The following is a 21,327-nucleotide window of genomic DNA, read 5'->3' as shown; positions in this document are numbered from 1 at the left end:
ATAAAATGTCTTTAAAATCATCAGCAGGCAAAAAAATACTCAAAATAATTTTGATAGTACCTTTTCACCTACTTTTTGGTACTTTTTCAATTGCAAAGTGCTGAAAAATTATTTTAAATAGAAGATGAAAAAGTATCTCCTAGGAGAAAACACTGGTGAAAAGTGAATTGCATATAGGCCAGTATGTGTTAACAAGGGTAGCAAACTATGTAGTTTTGAGAGATTTAGCAAGCTGAAATCACATATGAAGATATCAGTTTTAGGTGCTGCGACCATTAAACATAATATTTTACTAAACAGGAACAGTACAACAAAGTATACATATATGCTGCACAAGTTTTCAATGAAAATTGTTGTCCCTTAAATCAATAATTATGCCAATTAAAAAGAGCACCTCCAGTGTTACGTGTGATTCAAATAAAAACAATGAGGCTAGGTCAGGGCTGAGCAAACTTTGCGCAGCCCGGGCCACATGCTGCTGACTGCATTCCTAATATTTCTCCCCTTCTCCCTCCCTGCAAGTCGCAAGTGGGCGTTAACAGGGTTAAAACTCCCCTACTAGCCGCTTCCTGCGTTGGGTCTTTGTGGCATCAGTGTGTCATGTGACAAGCATCACATGACACTTCAGCGTATAACACGCTGGCTGCCAGCATGTAATACACTGGCATATCCTGACAGCGTGCCATGTGATGCCCTGCTGCCATGGAGATGCGACGCTGGAATCAGCAAGAAGGTGAGTTTTAACCCTGTTATTGCTGCTTGCGACTCTGCTGGGAGGGACGGGGAAGAGAGGAATCCGGCCATCTGTTAGCAGGCCGGATATGTCCAGCGGGCTGTAATTTGCCCAGCGCGGGGCTAGGTTCCTAGTGGTCAGTTGCATAATACACAAGTTAGGGCCTGTTTCCACTACACACAGATTGGATGCAGAATGAATGCAGAAAAACTGACTCCAGTGAATGTCTATGGGCCTGTTTCCACTAAACGCGATTTTTCTGATGCAGATTTTCCCATAGGCATTCATTGGAGTCAGTTTTTCTGCATCCATTCTGCGTGTAGTGGAAACAGGCCTTTATAATGAGTGTAAACTGCAATGGAGACTGGTTAATGCAAAGACTGCATGCAGTGAGTTAGACTAACAATGCAGTACTGTAAATAGGCCCATACAAATGTATGTGCAATGAGTTAACATGCAAAATAATTCTGCAACGCAACTGAACACTGTGAACAGGGCCTTAATCTTTCCCTTATAATACCGATAAGAGTTTGGCAAACAACCGGTAATAGAAATCAACAGTTTGCCAGGTTTGGCTTCTAGAAACTGGAAGAAGTAAGCATGGGAGTGACATGGAACGCGAATGGAGCGCATCAGCGCCTGGGTAAGTTAGACCCCCTCAGCCGCGGGCAGCCCGAACTCATTTAAATTTTCATTACGAATGGCTAGGACGTAGCTACTTGTAATGAGCATTGCTATCACCTACAACGCAAACACCTCCTCCATCCACACCCTAAAACAAGCGCGCACACACACCACCCAAGCCTGTAGGCTCACACCACTACCACTGCAGCGGGTCCGCTATTTAAAGCGCGCCTGAGTTGACTTGACATAGAATCCTACTTGGAGCTTGTCTATGTTCATTTTTTTATAGTTTCTATTCCTAGAGTTAATAAACTCGCGCTTTATCTATGCAAATAAGGCAACCAAATAGTGGAATGAAGGGCAGGTTTTGTGAAAAATAAATAGATGGCAAAACACTTCTTACTCTGAACAAAAGACTTCTGAAAACATAGTGCTTAAAGTTCAAATAAGAATTCTCTTTCCAGTGAGCTGAGTGAGCCAGATTCTACCTCTCACTGTCATGGCTTTTGTTTACATCACATTCCAATGGCAGCTCTGAAACTGAAAATAATAAGACTTCAAAGCTCTATATACCATTCATACTACACATACAATTAATTATCTCAGAAGTTCATTTTCAGTTCAGCCTTGTGTGAATAGTTTGTGGAATTCTTGAACGTCTTAACAACTGCTAATTCTACAAGTAAGCTCTGCTTAGTAGAGAACAGTTTTGATGTAAAAGGCAACTGAGGAACATTCAGTACTAAATTTACAACCTGAGGGAATAAAACAAGATCCAGCTTACAGTACAAAACTTTAGGGCCCGATTCCATATGCATTTGGATTTGTTTTTTATGTGTTTTCAAGGCCTTTTAGAAGGGCTGTTTATTGAACGTTTAAATTTTGAGTGAGGTATAGGAGTTGTGTAGACCTGCATCTGACATGCGTTGCGTTTTTTAAGCACAGCATTCCCAATTATCCTGTAACAGGAATGCTTTAGTAATTGTGCTACTTTGATAAATCAAAACATCTCAAATACAAATGGAATACCTCCAGAAATTCTGAATATTGAATGGTCTTTAATACCCATGAATGCAAACTCAACTTTCAAGAAAGCAAATCACTCATGAAAATGTCCATGTACTTACGTACTTTAAACTTTAATGAGACACTGAAGCGAAAAAAAATAAATTATGATATAGTGAATTGGTTGTGTAGTACGGATAATTACTAGATTAGTAGCAAAGAAAATATTCTCATTTTTAGTTATATAGTTTTTTTTTTTTATAACATTGCATCATTCTCTAATATTTGCAGTTTAAACACTACTCAACATTCTAAATGTTTTTATAGAGCAGTCTTGTGAACTATTGACCTGTCCTCTGGAAAGAAAAAGATACAATGACTGACCGTTGAGATAACAAGCTTCAGAAGACAGAGCTCTCTGCAACTTTGAAAGTTATGGAGCTCAATGGATTTTTTGCATCGATAACTGAAGTTTCTTAACTGTTCCTGTACTGGAAACAATATTAGACTCATATCTATGCTGCTGTTTTATTTCTTAGCTGTACTACACATACAAATCATATAATTTTTTTTCCACTTCAGTGTTTGCATTACAAAAGATAAAAACTATTTTGCTAGTCCTCTATCTCTTAAGGTGCATGAAAATCTTTGATGGATGTCACCCATCAGGGATCAGGATCCAATCCCCTTGGGTGACATCGCTGGGCCAGGCTGCACAGACACAAGTCAGCTGTGCTGCTATGCGGGGAGGCGGAGGAGCGATCGAGCAGCGTGTGATGTCACAATGCGCGCAAGGGAGTGGCATAGACAATGGGATTGGCCACCACGGGGGTGAATTGATCTATCAGGCAGGTCATCGGCCGCCTCAGCCGACTTTAGTCAAGCGTGTGTACGAGTCTTTACCATAAATAATTGTTATAGTTTTGAGTCTTGTGTGAACAAACTTTGTACAGACATGTTACTCTGCTCTAGGCAAATAGCAACTCAATAAACCTGGTTGCTGAAGTGAGACTGACTACACCAGAGTATACCTGTACACACTAAGATTTTCTTGTGAAAATTGAAAGTGTTATTATGCTCCCCAAACAAAAATGTAAGTAACTTCTCTAAGGCCCCTTTTACATGGGCAGCTGACAGGCAATGAATTCACTACTTGATACTCTCCAGCATTGGCGGGGTGCTTATTAGCGCACGGTACCAGCACTGTACAGGCAGCCCCCCCATGGAGTCAGATGTGCGTGCGGCCACTCTGTACAATCACCACATGTCAGCATTTGACACACGTGGGGTCACTACTGCTGCAATTCGGCTGCATTTAAATTGCTCAGCCAGCGTGTATTTCAACCTTCGGTCTGAAAGAGGCCTTAGTTACATAAAAGAACATTTGAAAGGAATCCCAAACATTTCCTGTGTCTAAAAACATTTTCATTGCAGAGAGCAGTACAATATAGTTTATCTCTGGCTCATCAGCAAATGTAGTTATCACTAGCTGAAGCTCCCTATGCTTGCATCTTCACCCTTGTGTTGCATCTCCCCCCCCCCCCCCCCCCCTCTTCCTTTTCTGATGAAGTTACTCTGCTGAATAGCCACAGCACCTGGCAACAGCTAAGGGTAGAGGGCAGAGTGAAAATATTTCTCTGAGAGTTTGGGCTGGCAATGATTACATTTGCCGATAAGAGATAAGCAGGGTTCTTTTAAGTAACCAAGTAGTTACTGGAATTTTAGTTTTGGGAGTATACTACTTTAAAGGAAACCAGAGCTGTTCTAACTAAAACGTTTTACATATATCTGGGGCTTCCTCCAGCCCCATCCGCACGGATCACTCCGACACCACCGTCCCCGCACTTCTGTCAGTCGAGCCAGTCTACGCAGGAGAAGTGCGTCCTCTACACATCTCTCCAGCAGCTGCTGGAGAGATACAGAAACCACGCACTTCACTTACGTCAGACTGGCTCCAACTGATGGAAGTGCAGGGACCCGGTCTAGGAGCTGCGAGAAAATGGAGGACAGAGGCATTGAAGCGATCCGTGCGTATGGGGCTGGAGGAAGCCCCAAGTAATGTATATGTAAAACATTTTATTTAGAATAGCTCTGGTACACTTTAAAAGGAAGCAGAAGTGTAAAACCTATGGAAGCTGCCATATTCATTTCCTTTTAAACAATACCAGTTGTCTGGAAGTCCTGCTGATCTTTCTGGTCTGTAGGGTCTAAATCACACACCTGAAACAAGCTATGTCTATGGCTTAAAGAGAACCCGAGGCGGGGTTCTGAGAATAAAATCCACATACAGAGGCTGGGTCTCTCTATAGAGCCCAGCCTCTGTTGCTATCTAGCTCGCCCCTAAGCCCCCCCCCCCCCCCTGCGCTCTGCAATCCCCCCATAAAACACAGACGCACGCAGCTTGTCAGAGAGGGCTGTGTATACATTTGTAACGTCAGTCTCCGCTCTCCCCACCTCCTGCATCGCTTCGGTCCCCGCCCGCATCCCTTTCCTCCCCGCTGATTGGAGGGAAGGGACATGGGCGGGACCGGAGTGATGCAGGAGGTGGGGAGAGTGGAGACTGATGTTACAAAGGTAAACACAGCCTGCACGTGATTTATGGGGTCTCACTGAGCGCAGGCGGGATTTAGGGGGTATCTGAATAGCAACAGAGGCTGGGCTCTATAGGCAGACCCAGCCTCTGTATTGGGATTTTGTTGTGAGAACCCCACCTCGGGTTCTCTTTAGGAGTATTTGAGGCAGAGGATCAGCAGGACAGTCAGGCAATGTGCATTATTTAAAAGAAACAGGTCAGCCTCTATATCCCTCACCTCGGGTTCCCTTTAAGTCAGAAGTGATGGTTCAGGGTTTATGGCTTAAAGGGAACCAGAGGCCCCAGAAAAAAGATTTTATACATACCTGGGGCTTCCTCCAGCCCCATACGCATGGATCGCTCCCACGCCGCCGTCCTCTGCTGCCTGGATCCGCCGGTACCGAGTCCCGTCATGGCCGCCAGTCGGCCGGCTGACACGGCCAATAGTCCGCATCACACGGAACTCCCTCAATGTACGTACGCGTACGGCTGCCTACTGCGCATGCATACGGGTATGGAGGGAGCCCCTGTGATGCAGACAATTGGCCGCGTCCACCGGAAGTGACAGGACCCGGTACCGCCGATCCAGGAAGCAGAGGATGGCGGCATGGGAGCGATCCAGACTTCTGGGGCTGGAAGAAGCCCCAGGTATGTATAAAAGCTTTTTTCTTTTTATTATGTTCCTCTCTGGTTCCCTTTAAAGTATTAAAGGGATAGGATCAGCAGGACAGCTGGGCAATGTGCATTATTTAAGAGGAAATAAACATGTCAGCATCCATATTCCTCTAACATTGGGTTCCCTTTACGTATATTCATAGCTTGAGGGTAGTTTCACAGTGGTCACTTGCATAATGCATGCATTATAATGCATTGAAATGTGTGTGAACTGCAATGGAGACTGGGTATACACTTTTAATGCAAAGCCTGCATGCAGAAAGTTAGAAAACCGAAATCAGTTACAACACTTTACTGTGAACAGCCCCAGAGGATTGTATGGGCAGCGAGTTGGCATGCAGAATCATTCCATGTGACCACTGTGAACCTAGCTTTAAGCTTTGTATACACACTAGACAGATGGTGCTCAGTAATCTACCAAGTGTATGGTGACCCCGATGCATTAGTGAGAGATCCAGGATGCAGAATCAGCTTGTCTGACTGCAAACATTGTTACAGTCCTTACCTCCTAACAACCCTTCCCCTCCCACCATAGTAACAGTATAGACAGCAGTTTGGGGCCAAGTACTATACAAAGGATTGAGTTATGATTCCAGTGGGTGATAGTAATTGAGTTGCATTCATTTACAGTGTAAAATATAAACTAAAAAACTGCACATACTGTGTTTGCCAAGACAGCATTAAAATGAACATTGTAACTTGTAGATTATAGACTCAGGGCCCTACTTTAAAGAGAACCTGAGGTGGGGTTCTGGGAATGAAATCCACATACAGAGGCTGGGTCTGCCTATAGAGCCCAGCCTCTGTTGCTATCTAGATCGCACCTAAGCCCCCCCTGTGCTCTGCAATACCCCCATAAATCACAGCCGTGCTGTGCGGACTGTGTTTACCTTGCTCCTGTCAGTCTTGGCGCTCCCCCAGCCTCCTGCAGAGCTCTGGTCCCCGCCTGCGTCCCTTCCCTCCAATCAGCGGCGAGGGAAGGGACGTGGGCAGGGACCGGAGCGATGCAGGAGGCGGGGAGCAGCGAGACTGACAGAAGATAAGTAAACACAGCCTGCTCTGACAAGCTGCGTGTCAGCAGTGTGGCTGTAATTTATGGGGGGATTGCAGAGCGCAGGGGGGGGGCTAAGGGGAAATCTAGATAGCAACAGAGGCTGGGCTCTACAGACAGACCCAGCCTCTGTATGTGGATTTTATTCTCAGAACCCCACCTCGGGTTCTCTTTAAAGCACAGACACCAACACTTAACTACAGGTAGTTTTCCCCTCATGGAGCAGAGCAATTTTCACATTTCAGCACTCCCATACATTCCCCAATAACTTTATCACACCTAAATGATTTATACATTGGTTATTTTTCATCTCAAATTGGGTTTTCTTTGAGCATTACTTTTAGAAAACATTTTATATGCATTTTAATGAGATTATGAAAAAAGTTGAAAATATTAATTTCTTCTCAGTTTTCAGCCATGATCGTTTTAAAATAAAACATGCTACACATTTCATTTTCCAATCTATACCGTCTATTACAAGGTTTAAAGTATGTCTCTAGCACAATATATGGCGATCATTTGTTATTTGGAAATAAAGGTGTATATTTTTTTTCTGATTTACGTTTGCTCTTTCCGTATACCCTACCAATTACAGCCCCTTATTTAGTCCCAAACATAACAATTTATGTAAAATTTAATCCCGTCACGTTGGCTTTTTTATTAGGGGACAGAAAAGAGTTAATGGGATTTTTATTTGAGTATGTTTTTTTGTGTGTGGAAAAATAGTATAGTCCACCATTATATTTGTCCACTAGATTCCTGCCTAGAAAGCTAAATCACAGAAACGAAAGTAGAAGTTTGAGAGTTTTTCAGTTAATCTCTGCTGGTCATTACAGCAGAGATTATTCATCAGGCAGTGTGAGTGGCTTTTGGAACCTGTTTCCAACCCTAATCTGTCTGTTAACCACCACCAGCAAAGAGTGCCTGCGCCCACTGCTCATAGGAGGAGGGGGGGGGGGGGGAGCATCCACGCCTTTGGGACTTTAGATGAAGTTCTGTGGGGCTTAGGTATACTGCCCCTAATGCATAAAGTAAATCCAAACTAGTAGCCATCCATTAAAAAAAAAAAAAAAATTACTACTTGCGGAAAGGACAAGCCATGTCCTGCCACTCCCCATATTCACCACAGCAATCGCCTCCAATCCTCTCTCCACAGCCCAAACTCCCTCCAGCCATAGGGGATCCTCCATCCCCGATGAATCTCGGTCCAGAGCAGAGGGCAGCACCCAGGGAGAGCCATGATGCAGGCCAACTCACATGGTGCATTATGAAAGCATAAAAAGTCAATAGTTATTAGATTCAACACAAACACTTGTATTGAATGTTATACTAAAGAAAATTTGAAGACCATTAATTGTGACACTGTTCTGAACTCACCCGTGGTGGACTATACTGACCACCATGGAGAATTGGGCATTAGACCAGCGTGTGTACAGTTGTAATTGGCTTCTGGATAGCATCATTCAGAATTGTAATTTAGATTACGACTTGCTGGCCAGGGTTGCCTCAGATGAGATAGAGGGATCAAAAGCTGTGTTTGCGCAAATGAAGTCCATCTGAGATTACATTTAATTTAGAAATTTCTTATACCCGCTTGTGGTTGCAACTTTTATTGCACTGTACTCAAAATGTATTGGCACATATTGGTAAGTTGCAGTCAAAAATTACATGAAAAAATGAACTGCTTTGTGCACAGAAATCCTGCTAAAATTGAACACCAGGGAGGTTAAGCTGTATTCCAAGGGTCAAAGAATGGATACTTGCATTAGGGCTCAAAGGAAACACACAGTTTGCATTATACTTGAACACTACTATTTGCTTGGCTGTTAAAGGACAACTGAAAAGAGAAAGATATAAAGGCTGCCATATTACTTACCAACCAGTTGCCTGGCTATCCTGCTGATGCACTGCCTCTAATAAGCCATAGACCCTGAACAAGCATATGCAGATCAGTTGCTTCTGACATTTTTAGATCTGAAAGATTAGCTGTATGCTTGTTTCTGATGTTATTCATACACTACTGCAGCCAAATAGATGAGCAGGATAGCCAGACAACTGGTATTGCAAAAAATAAATAAATATGGCAGCCTCTATTTACTTATTTCAGCAGTCCTTTAAGTAGATAAGAAACATTTACATCAAGCTTTTTTTCCTGGCAGACTTAAATTACTTCAGGGCTGCAGCCACTTAGGGTGCACTCTACAGGCAATCAAAACAGTAAGGAGTCATTGGTCAAGGCTCCCTTATGAATCTATGTACTGGTTTGAGAGCTGGGATTCGAAGCTTGGTAAAAGGCTCAAATCCTACATCAAATGCCAGTATGCTATCCAGCTGACCCTTGGGGACCGGTAGGCCCCTTAAGAAGCAGAGCCTTTTATTCGTTTTGTTTCATGATTACTGGTTGGCTCAGTGATCAGAGTCAGGTAACAACATGAAATTGGCTCCTGATCACAAAACAGTGCTCAGCTGTCATTAAACAGGCAAGTTTTGTGCTGCTGGAGACATTATCACTTTCTGTGCATGGTAGCTGGTGAAGTTAAAACCACGCTGTACCAGGCTTAAGCAGCCACAAGTGATGCAGGTGGTCCCAAAGCAGTTAAAGTGTACCCAAGGCAACATGTGACATGAGATAAACATATGTATGTAAGTGCAAAAAAAATAACCAGGCTGTTTTACTTGTTTTATTGTGTTGCCTGAAAAAAGTGATTTTTTTTTTTGTAGTGACAGCTTCTGTCTTGTCGGGAATATAGTAAACATCACTAATAAGCAAAATTACAGCCATAAATTGTTTGCGAGCAGGGAGAGATAGAAAAAGGTCAATAGTTCATGTATTTTCAATTAGGGACATGTAATAGGCTGCCACTGAGCAGAGACAAAACATTTAAACCACTGTAAATATTTAAATAGAATATAAAACCATCGGATATGTAAAAAATAAATGGTCATCTTTAGGAGTAGGAGGATAAATACAATTGTTTATCTCATCAGTTTATGTTCACTTTGGATTCACTTTAACTTTTCCAAGTTTTCAGAGTTTGTAATTGTACAGACTTCCATCAGTTAAGTTCAAAGGTAATTTGTTTGCAACCGATTACAATGCATCAGGCCCAAACAAACATTACAGAAGATGAAGAGCAGGAAGACAGAGTGCCTTGGATGCACTCTAATCAATTTCAAATAAATGACATTTACACATACCCCAAGGAGCATCTATTTCTACAATTGTGGTGATAAAGAACTGGTAGTTCATGGTGACTGCCACCGATCTGTCTACCAATCTATACAATGTCCTTCAGTGTTTGAACTTAGGCGACAGTGTGTGTACAAATTCCAGTAATTATAATTTTCACATAGTCAAAATACTTCTCTGCAATCTCAAGAAGACACTTCAAATTTCAGACCTTTACTAGGTAGATACCATCACTTCTGACTTAACGGGAACCCGAGGTGAGGGATAGGGAGCCTGACCTGTTTTTAAATAATGCATATTGCCTGACTGTCCTGCTGATCCTCTGCCTCTAAGGCCCCGTTCACATCAAACACGGATGGCCATGTGTTCGGAACGCAACGCAAACGAACACACGCCATCCACGTTTGTATGCGTTGCGTGGCTGATCCCATTCATTGAAAGTGAATTGGTCAGCCGTGCGTTTTGGGAAAAATGCGTGCAGCATGCGTTCCCGGACCGCACTGGTCCGGAATGCATGCAGTGTGAACATCAGACAGTGCAGTCTATGCACTGATGTCGTGCGTGTCTGTCTCCTGCACGCGTTGCCGAAATCCGGACAGCAATGCGTGCAGTGTGAATGGCCCCTAATACTGTTAGGCCATAGACCCACAACAAGCATGTCTGACAAACCTGCCAAGATTAGCTGCAGGCTTGTTTCAGGCATGTGATTTAGACACTACTGACCAGAAAGATCAGTAGGACTGCCAGGCAACTGGTATTGTTTAAAAGGAAATAATGATGGCAGCTTCCATAGGTCTCACACTTCTGGTTCCTTTTAAAAGCTCTGACCTACCTCTTCTCAGTACACAAACCAGTCAGGAAAGCTCAACTACCAATGACCGTCTCATTGAAGAGAACCTTAACCGAGTGGTAAAAAAATTACGTTTCACTTACTTGGGGCTTCCACAAGCCCCCTGCAGATATCCTGTGTCCACGCCGTCACTTACCGATCATCCAGTTGCCAAAAACGGAACTGAGCCACGGCAGGGGACCAGATGATCTGTGAGTGAGGGCAGGGGCACAGAACGTCTGCAGGGGGCTGGTGGAAGCCCCAGGTAAGTGAATTTTTTTTTTTTACCTACTCGGTTAAGGTTACTTTTAACTGTAGACAGCAGTCAGTGGCAGGACAAAAAAACTTCACAATCTGGCCTCTATTCAGTGTTAGCATGCAGGCCACACAATATTTTGTTACAGTAAAGGTACTTGCAGGAACCTTATGTTACCTGCATTTAAAGTGGACCTACACTTGGCAATTACAAAAGCGGTTATAAAAATCATTCTAAAAAATGCTGCCTGTCTAACACCTTGATCTATTGTCTTCAGTAGCTCAAGTCACATCCTAGCAATAAGCAAGCAGCTAGTTTAGTAAGAGTAATTAAAAGCAGCCATTCTGCAAATGAAAAGTCAGCAATCACAGCTTTCAAAATCACTTGGTATATGTCCAGTTTAAAGTAAACAAACACTAATATAATTTAAGCCACTTGTAGGGCTGCAAAAGTAAATTAGGTAGAACTTGACTACCTTTGATTGCAATACATATCTTTGCTTTTTTTTGTTCAAATTGCACCTCGTCACAGAAATATAAAATGGTGATTGCTTACCCTGACTGATGGGCTATTATGGTCATCCTTGCTTTCTTTGCTCACTCAAGCTTGCTGCTACCTGTCACCAAGTGTGAATTCGTGTGCACATATGGAGACTAGGCAGTGCAGCTGAATGGAAGCAGCAGGAACGAACAAGCAGGGAATGCTAGGCTGTAGATAATTTCAGTTAGATAATCACAAGTCAAGTTTAGCACTTCTAAAAAATTCCATTAAGGCCCCTTGCACACTGTACTGCATGCTGCTTTTTTGTGTTTTTCTTTTGATAGCATCCAGGGAAAATCAGAATCGCAAATCGGATTTGCAATGTGCAGGAAGCCTAAAGGCTGTGAACACCAACAGCGGTTCTGAGTGTTTTTAAAAACGCTTTGAGGCTGAAAACTGCTTGGCTAATGTATTTTAATGGGTTTGTGTACACCAGAGCAGTTTTTCCCCAAAATGCAAACTCAGGTCATGCAGCATTTTTGCGGATTTCTGAGGCGTTTCTGCCTCAATGTTACAGTATAGGAAACTGGAAAACTGCTCTGCAAACGCTAGATCAGAGCGCTTTTCCAAGCATTTGTTACAGAAGCTGTTCATTTCCAGCTTTACGGTATCAAAATATAAAATCTGCTACACAAAACACTCCAAAAACGCTAGGCATGTTTAGAAAATCGCTCTGCGCATGCCTATAATCACTCTGAAAACCGCTAGCGCTTGCGGATCTGCTAGCAGTTTTTGGTAAGCACTGGACCTAACAAGGCAGCAAGTCCCCCCCCCCCCCCCCCCCTTTAAAATCAAAAGGTAAACTTACTTGCTCAAAGCAGGTTCTAATTTGAGTACCCTACCAACAGAGACCGAGTAATACTACAGTGGGTCTATAAATCTAGTTCAGCACTCATCCTCCTATGTGTATGAAATATAACACAAAAGTCCCAGTTCAGGTGTCCAAATGCTGATGATGCAAGCTCCTGACAGTCCACCACCAGATAACACCAGTATAAAGCGCACTCACCAAATTCAATATGACCACTGTCAGACTGGTCAAACAGCGCACACCTCCAGGTTACCCCAGTGCCTCAGGTCCTGGTCCTATTGGTATTCAGCACGTTTCAGATTCACTTGCCCAGATTGTTTATCCATGTACCTCAAACAAGAGCCTCTCATAGCAGAATACGGTTTAAAACCTTTAAAACTTTATTAAAAGATACACTCACATGTCACCAGTGGTATTGAGGGCACAGAGTTTTAATCACGGGCTCTCCCCCGTTGCCAAGCCGGGCTAGATGACAGTCTTCTGTATGACGCGTTCCTGACCGCCGCTGATTAGTTTCTGGTGCGTCCACTTCCCCGCTCGACTAGTTTAGTCACTCCCTCGTGACTCATCAGGAGCTCCTGATGAGTCACGAGCGGGGAAGTGGACGCACCAGGAACTAATCAGCAGCGGTCAGGAACGCACCATACGGAAGACTGTCATCTAGCCCGGCTTGGCAACGGGGGAGAGCCCGTGATTAAAACTCTGTGCCCTCAAAACCACTGGTGACATGTGAGTGTATCTTTTAATAAAGTTTTAAAGGTTTTAAACCGTATTATGCTATGAGAGGCTCTTGTTTGAGATACATGGATAAACAATCTGGGCAAGTGAATCTGGAACGTGCTGAATACCAATAGGACCAGGACCTGAGGCACTGGGGTAACCTGGAGGTGTGCGCTGTTTGACCAGTCTGACAGTGGTCATATTGAATTTGAAGAGTGCACTTTCTACTGGTGTTATCTGGTGGTGGACTGTCAGGAGCTTGCATCATCAGCATTTGGACACCTGAACTGGGACTTTTGTGTTATATTTCATACACATAGGAGGATGTGTGCTGAACTATATTTATAGACATTATTTTGAGTATTGCTGTACTCGGGTCAAAGCGCACTCATTATTTTTGTCAACTGATTGGTATGAGCCAGTGCGCTTTGAATATACACACTACAGTGTGTAGATCCACTTTAACCAGCAAACAGCTGCTGGCAGTTTTGACAGGTTTGAAATAAACACTTCATCTTCAATCTCAAAAATGAAAACCACACATTCATGGGTGCTCTGATGTTCAAGCTTATATGCAATCAATTAAGGTATTTATCAAAACCCCTCAGGACATAACTTGCTGTGGTGATAAATTAATATTCATTCAGAAGTATCAAGGGAATCAGCCATAAAAGCATACACATGGAATCATGTTAAAGTTTTTAGCCAGACAATGTATTTTGCAAAATGTGTTCTACACTGCTATTCCAGTCAGGCTGCCTGCCTTACAATAACTTTCCATAGGTATTAAAAAATAAATTAATAAATAAATGAAGAGGGGGATCACTGCATATGAAAATTTCCATTTGTGGGTACCAGAACCAAAGTTTACAAACAAACATGGATATATGACCCCAAAACAGTCCATTTTCCTTGAAAGTTTTATGTAAAAAGCATACGCACTGATACAAAAGTGCAATTTCAGATACTCTGTATGTACAATAAAATAGTACAATATTCAAAATAATTAAAAAAACATGCAGGAATAAAGTTCCCAAGAATTGTGGAGGTTTTTGCAAATTGCAACCCCCTCTGAAAGTAGTTTTTGTTCTCATCTCCATTCTCACCTAAATTCCCTTGATATTAGTCATAGAATCAGCACAATGGCGCTGATATAGAAGTGCAAATATTTTTGTAATCTTCAAATATAACAAATGAGCAGCCATTTTATTTTTCTTTTTGTTTTTTTGTGTTTTTTTTGTTTGTTTTTTTTTAAAGATTGTTTTGTTTTTTTTGTTGTTTTTTTTGCTCCCCCCGTGTTGAAAATCTTCATGATCAATTCCTTGGCTAGCTGGGAAAAACAAAATAAAAGGAAACAAGTCAGTTCTAAACGTTTATAAATGTCTGGGAAGTGTTCGAATAAGTTTCTTGATGCTCTTCAGAAAATAAAATCCAGTCCAAAGTCCAACCCCGAACAGCTATCTGCAGAGGTCTGTTTCCCGTTTGTGCTTGCGTTTCTTGCTATGGAAGTGCTGGTGCTGTGCTTTGCCGGGCAGTATATGTCGGCTTGGCACAGATGTGCCTTGGCTTGGACTGGGCTGCGTCTGGAAGCCTTTGCTGGAAGAGGTGGAACGGAAAGGCCTGGTTGTGGCGTGCTGAAATCAATAAATGAAGGTTTGTTTAGAAATGAAGAAGATCAATATGGTCAAAATTGTAACTCATTTATAAGAACCCCCCCCCAAAAAAAACTAAAAAAAAATAAACACTTTTCTCCAATAACACACACCCACTCCTTTACCACATTTTCTTTTCTCTATGCAGTCTGAACACTTAAAGTCCAATACTATCAGAGTTTGGCAACTGCATGTATGCATTGTTCTGTAATTATGCTGTGATAAACTATGTCAAGTTGAAAGCTAAACTATAAATGAAGCCATCCAAAATACTGAACGCCAGACCTCAGAAGTACCAATTTAAAAAGCACCAAAGCTAATTTGTAGAGGGGGGGAAAAAATTATATATATATCACAGACATGTCTATCCAAAAAAAGTTTCTTCAGTATAATCTCATTCTGTTAAATGGATATAGTACACATTCGGGTATAATAAACTAAATATTCAGATCCTGGCCAAGCACCATTATACGTATATGGGAGTAAAACCTGGTATAGTATTGCCCTGAGATAATAGAACTTTTGTTAACTTGTTTTTGGCCTCTGCGGTATTCTGTATCCGGCTATAGTGGAAAGTGGGCGAGCGCACACATCCTACATCAGGTGGGAGTGCATAAGCCATCGTCACTGGGCTGGCCAGTTGTAGCCTGATCGCTATCTGCACACTACTCTGGGCCGGTTTGGATTAACTCAAAAGCAACCCCAGTGAGACCAACGCTTCCGGTGTAAGCTGCGGCCTGATTATTCAGGGAACTGCCTATTATCTTTGACTTGCTTGTGCATGGCTGTAACGTTGCAGTATCATTCAGGCTGCACAGAAATATGGACAAAGGAGCAAACTATGACTACTGTGCTTTCTAGGCTAGCTGTTGCATGATTATTGCGTTCAAATCCCTGCATATTTAGTACTGTGTATTTTTATCTAGCTTAAAAAAAAAATTGTCTGTTCGCTTGCTGAAGCATTAAAAGAAAAAATACTCCCAATTATTGACTGAACTAAGATATAGTACTATAGTATACGTTATGTGCTTGAGTATGACAATTTCTGACACAGTAAATTTCTGCTACAGTAAACTACTTTGCCAGGTCCCTTGGAGTTTACTATAAATGGATTCTACTGTACCTCTTAAATTTGTAGCAAAGATTATTTTTTACAGAATAAAATAGAACCATTTGAGAACAAGACATGACGTAACCACTTGCAAGTAAGCCCCCACCATTCATACAATACAAAATTAGTGTATTAGAACCACTCCATATGGGTGCAGGAACATTAACACAAATTTACACGCGTGAGTGGTTCCACGCATACATTTTTTATGCGTTGAACCGCTAACACATAAAAATTTGTGTTAATGTTCCTGCACTAGCGGTAATGCGTAAAAATGTACGCAATGCGGCACGCCGACCCTGGGGTCGGCAAAAACTAAACTAGCTGACGGAGGGGGACCAGAGCAGCAGTAAGTGACTACGAGGGCACAGGATGGCTGCATGGGGCTGGTAGAAGCCCCAGGTAAGTGAAACTTGACTCCTTTAAGTTTAGGCTAATGTAATCGGATCCTATTAAGGAACTGTGGCCGACTAAGGAGAACGGCTTGTGATCACTTGGTCCGGGTTACATGTGGACACTAGAGGTGGCCACACACACGATACAATAAAATGATCAGATTTTAGGGCTGGAACCCACAGGAGCGCTTTTGGCAGCATTTTGGCAGCGCTGTGATACGCTAGCACTTTGCCAAAACGCTGGGCTAATGTTAATGGATGGGGCAACTTCCACAGGAGCGTTTGCGTTTCCCAGAAACGCAAACGCAGGACCTGCAGCATTTTGGGAGCGTTAGCGCTTCAATGTAAAGTATTGAAACGCTAGCGGAAACGCTCAGCAAAACCTAAACTGAACGGTTTTGCTAGCGTTTTGCGGTTCAGCACACTAACAAAATGAAAAATAATTCACAGGACCAATCAGGATAAAAACGCGAAGAGTCAGAGTATCCAATCATTTTTATAATTGGGGGAAAAAATTAACATGTATGTGTGGTACATATATATTGGTCATATTTTTTAAATGTTATAATCAGTCAGAAAAATGTATTGCAATTCTTAAATTGAACAAATATTTTTAAAAAAAATTGTATGGTGTGGGGCCACCTTTACTCTGAGACCGGCTGCAATCATTTTCCAGGTCATATGCTTTGTTTGATTTTGTGGACATGAAAGTCAATCATATTGATTAGTCATATCCCTTTGGGCTTAGCTCTTTTTACATCTCACATGCCCCAGTCTTCTTGCACTTGATGTTGGATGGCATCGATTGGATACCGGTACTGTGACCATTATAATTTACCCAAGGATCATAAAATGTAGCTACCTGTGGCCTACACATCTGACTAGGGTCAATGGGATTAACAATTACCTCATGAGTGCAGCTAAATTAGATTTGGTCTCTTTCCTAAAGTAAATACATTCCTGTACATTTTCTCTTTGTCTATAGAAATGGTACACACCTGGGATTTGTTGCTGTTGGAAGAACCAATGCTCTGGTTATGTTGTGGCTTGCTGACTGGTTGAGTGGAGCTGGTGCAAGATTCTTGAAGGCTAGTCCGACAATCCGTTACTTGATGACAACTTGGCTGCTTTGCGGTCTTGAATGGTGTTCCATCTGAATCCTAAATACACAGATTAGGGTTTAAACATATTTCTGTGAAGGGAGAGATGTGCTACACAGCAGTGACAATACGGTAAATGAGAATCATTTCTACAAAATATTGCTTTAACCACTTTACCCCCGGCGGTACGAATTTCTCCGCCCCTTTTTTCCCTCCTAAAAAACCAGGGACGGAGAAATCCGTACCTTCCGCGCTCCCGCCGCTGTCCGCGCTACCGCCGCTCGTGCGCGCGCACCCGCCGCCGCCCGCTTGCCCGGAGATCAATGAACGGGAAAATCCATTCCCGTTCGTTGATCTAAGCCCCGCAATGATCTGCTGCTTCTTTCAGAAACAGCGCGATCATTGTGAGTCTCCCAGCCTCCTACTGCTTCCTGTAAGTGTCCTTCCGGTCGCTTACAGGTCGCATGTAAACATACTCACTGTGGCCATCTTGTGTCCAAATAGTAAACTAAACCCTAATGCATTTTACACATACAAATAAATTGTTTTACATAATAAATTAACTCATTACCTCCCACACTCCCCAATTTTTTTTTTTTTGTAATTTAAAAAAAAAAATATATACAATAAAAAAAAACATAAATAGTTACCTTAGGGACTGAACTTTTTAAATATTTATGTCAAGAGGGTATAACACTGTTACTTTATAAACTACGGGCTTGTAATTAGGGATGGACGCAAAACTGAAAAAAATGCACCTTTATTTCCAAATAAAATTTTGGGGCCAAACATTGTGATAGGGACATAATTTAAATGGTTTTATAATCGGGAATAATGGGCAAATACATTTCATGGGTTTTAATTACAGTAGCATGCATTATTTAAAAACTATAATGGCCGAAAACTGAAAATAATAATTTTTTCCCCTTTTTTTTCTATTTTCCCCATTAAAACACATTTAGAATAAAATAATTCTTGGCATAATGTCCCACCTAAAGAAAGCCTAATTGGTGGCGGAAAAAACAAGATAGAGTTAATTTCATTGCGATAAGTAATAATAAAGTTATAGACGAATGAATGGACGAGCGCTGAAAGGTGAAAATTGCTCTGGTGGTCAGGGGGTAAAACCCCTCAGTGGTGAAGTGGTTAATGGGCGCTGACAAAAAAAAACAAAAAAAAAAAAACAAAAAAAAAAAAAAAAAAACAGGATTTTAAATGATACAGCTTTCAATCTCAGATTGATCATTTATGTCAGAATTGCAATTTTATTTCCACCTGAGGTGATAAACTAAAAATTTGTGTTAATGTTCCTGCACCAGCGGTAATGCGTAAAAATGTTTAACGGTTTCTGAGATAGATGTTAATCATTTAGGAATACAAAGGCATCAGAAGTATTCTATGTAAATTTGAGGAAATTCTGAAAATAAAATCTGTTAATTCAAATATGGGGAATGAATAGGCTGTCAAAACAGAGAAACAGTGGTATCTTAGCATCAAGTTAGGGTTCAAACCCACTAGAGTGATCTTGTGAGCGTTAGGGAGCGATTCAAAACGCTAGCGATTTCCCTAAACGCTCAGCTAATGTTAATGGATGGGCCAAATTACACTGGAGAGATTGCGATTACCAAAATCACAAACGCAGGACATGCAGAGTTTCTGCAATGTAAAGTATATAAACGCTGGCATAATCACTTGTCAAAACCTACACAAATTGATTTTGCTAGCGTTTTGAAAGTACTGCACACACAAAAAAACAAAAAAAAAAACAAAAAAAAAAAAAAAAAAACAAAATTGAAAGGACCAATCAGAATTAAAAATACGCTAATCACTGCACAAATCTCTGGCAAAACGCGTACACTTTTTAAAATCGCTACCCAAATCGCCAGAAAACACATCATGAAATTGCTTACAAAACTAGCGATTGGCGATATCGATTGTGGTTCCTGGCCTCAATGTATACATGAATTTAAATTAAAGGTATGAAGACCATGGAGGGGGGGAAAAAAAAACCCTGACTGGCAAAGGAACTCAATATAAAGTATTATATCAGCTATACTAGCCGGCCAAGAAAGGTTTCATAGATAATCGTAACTACTGCACTGATGTTATGTACAAGCATGTATAAAATGCTAGTACTAGCTGGTAAATAGCTGGTAAATAAAGTCCCACACTGGAGTGCACTCCTTAAGCTTAACTATAGCTAGAGTTAATTTCTTCAGGCCCAAAACTCTGAACGACCAATTAAAGAGAACCCGAGGTGGGATTAATTATGTTACTGGGGCACAGAGGCTGGTTGTGCACACTAAGATCAGCCTCTGTTGCCCCATGGTGTGCCTCCATGTCCCCCCGTGCGCCGCTGTAACCCCCGCAGTGCTGTCGACACGCAGCGTGTCGCCAGCACGTTTACCTAAGTGCTGTCTGTCAGCGCCGCTCCCCCGCATCGACGCTACCCACCCGTGTCCCTTCCCTCCCGCTGATAGGAAGTGACGCGGGCGGGTAGCGCCAATGCGGAGGAGCGGCGCTGACTGACAGCGCATAGGTAAACATTGTGCTGGCGACGCGCTGCGTGTCGCCAGCACTGCAAGGGGTATACGCGGGCGCGGGGGGATATGGAGGCACACCATGGGGCAACAGAGGCTGATCTTAGTGTGCACAACCAGCCTCTGTGCCCAGTAACATAATTAAATCCCACCTCGGGTTCTCTTTAAAACTTCCATAAATGAGAAGGTATAGGTCTACCCAGTGTGCCCTTAAATTTAACTTTGTAGCACACCTCTACGCAACGACACATACATGCTCATTACTGATACTTAAATTCTGTAGCTCACTCCGGCTGGAGAGAGTTGACACTCAATACATGTCCTTATAGGAGATTCAAACACTGTTACAGCTGCTGATCGATAAAAAAAAAAAAAAAAAAAAAAAGTGAGTTAAGGCAAGCCACTAAAATGTACTGAAGCGAGAATTCGAAGTACTGGCAAAAACTACCGTCACCATCTCCTACCCCCTACAGGAGCTCCGAATGTTGTCCTGGATGTCAGCGGCAACTTGTGGCGATACCGTGTATTAGTACACCAACATATCAGTATGCTATGTGCCTATCCTAATGAGATATGGAACATGAACACTGCACTAAAGATTCTGAATGAATACAAATTCACTATCAACTTAAGTTCAAAATGTTTGTAACAGACATTTAAAATATATAAGCACCTACATAAGCAGAAATGTGGACTGAAATAGGTTTCCCTAACATAATGAAATGGTAAAAGAACGTACCACATCACTAGAGCTGGACAATGTAGAAGAGGGAAGAAGACAGTGGACCAGATGAATTAGATGAGTGTTTGCCAAGAGTTTCAGAAGTTTTATTCTTAGCTTGTCCAGCGGAAGTGTTCTGACCAGATACATTGTTGTTACATTCATCTAAGTGGTGAATATCTACTATCAAGGTCACATCATTACCTAGAAATAAAATTAATTAAAATATTAGTGCAACCAGGAAAACACTTTCATTTTTGGTTCTGTTTAAATAGAAAATATAAGATCCAATGAGCTGCTATAAAGTTGCTAAATGAGAACAGTTTTCAGTAAAATTTCCTTAAAGCAGCCCAGCCACTGGGACCTCCTGTAAGGCTTGTAACATCCCCCCCCCCCCCCCCCCGCAGATCCCTTGCGCAGCTTGGCCAGTCACCGCCAGGCTGCGCTATGGGGTGGATCGGGACTCCCCCTGACGTCACAACATCGGTGACATTCCGTTCGTCGCCATGTTTGATCGCAGGCGGCAATCGGAAGGGTGGGAGGGAGAGAGCAGGGAGGGGGGGAATCATGTAGCTAGCGCTAGGCTAGCCTACACGATAAAACAAATTAGGTAAAAAAAACTCCCACGGCCCGCGCGTATCAAAACACCAGGGAGGTTAACTAGTTGAATGCTGTTCTAGAGAGAAAAAAAATGGTGGTAGTATATAGTATGTCTGTGTAAATCTTTTAGAGCAAAGAACTGCTGGGTTTCATACCACTTTGAGGGTTACGCTATAGTTAGATGTATCTTTCCAGCAAGACA

At 42.2% G+C, this 21,327-nt stretch overlaps 1 protein-coding gene across 1 annotated transcript in view; it reads right to left on the bottom strand.

The window, feature by feature from the left end:
* Positions 1-14,365: 14,365 nt before the first annotated feature.
* The window catches only part of TENT4B (terminal nucleotidyltransferase 4B), a 78,988-nt gene continuing 72,026 nt past the window's right edge, over positions 14,366-21,327 (bottom strand). Inside the window, 4 exon segments of the mRNA XM_068261784.1 lie at positions 14,366-14,640; positions 17,163-17,324; positions 20,544-20,573; positions 20,575-20,729. Coding sequence (XP_068117885.1) covers positions 14,464-14,640; positions 17,163-17,324; positions 20,544-20,573; positions 20,575-20,729 — 524 coding nt within the window. The 3' untranslated portion in view covers positions 14,366-14,463.

Source organism: Hyperolius riggenbachi, chromosome 11 (genome assembly GCF_040937935.1).
Source record: "Hyperolius riggenbachi isolate aHypRig1 chromosome 11, aHypRig1.pri, whole genome shotgun sequence".
Taxonomy (NCBI): Eukaryota; Metazoa; Chordata; class Amphibia; order Anura; family Hyperoliidae; genus Hyperolius; species Hyperolius riggenbachi.
This window is presented reverse-complemented; position numbering and strand designations above follow the sequence as displayed.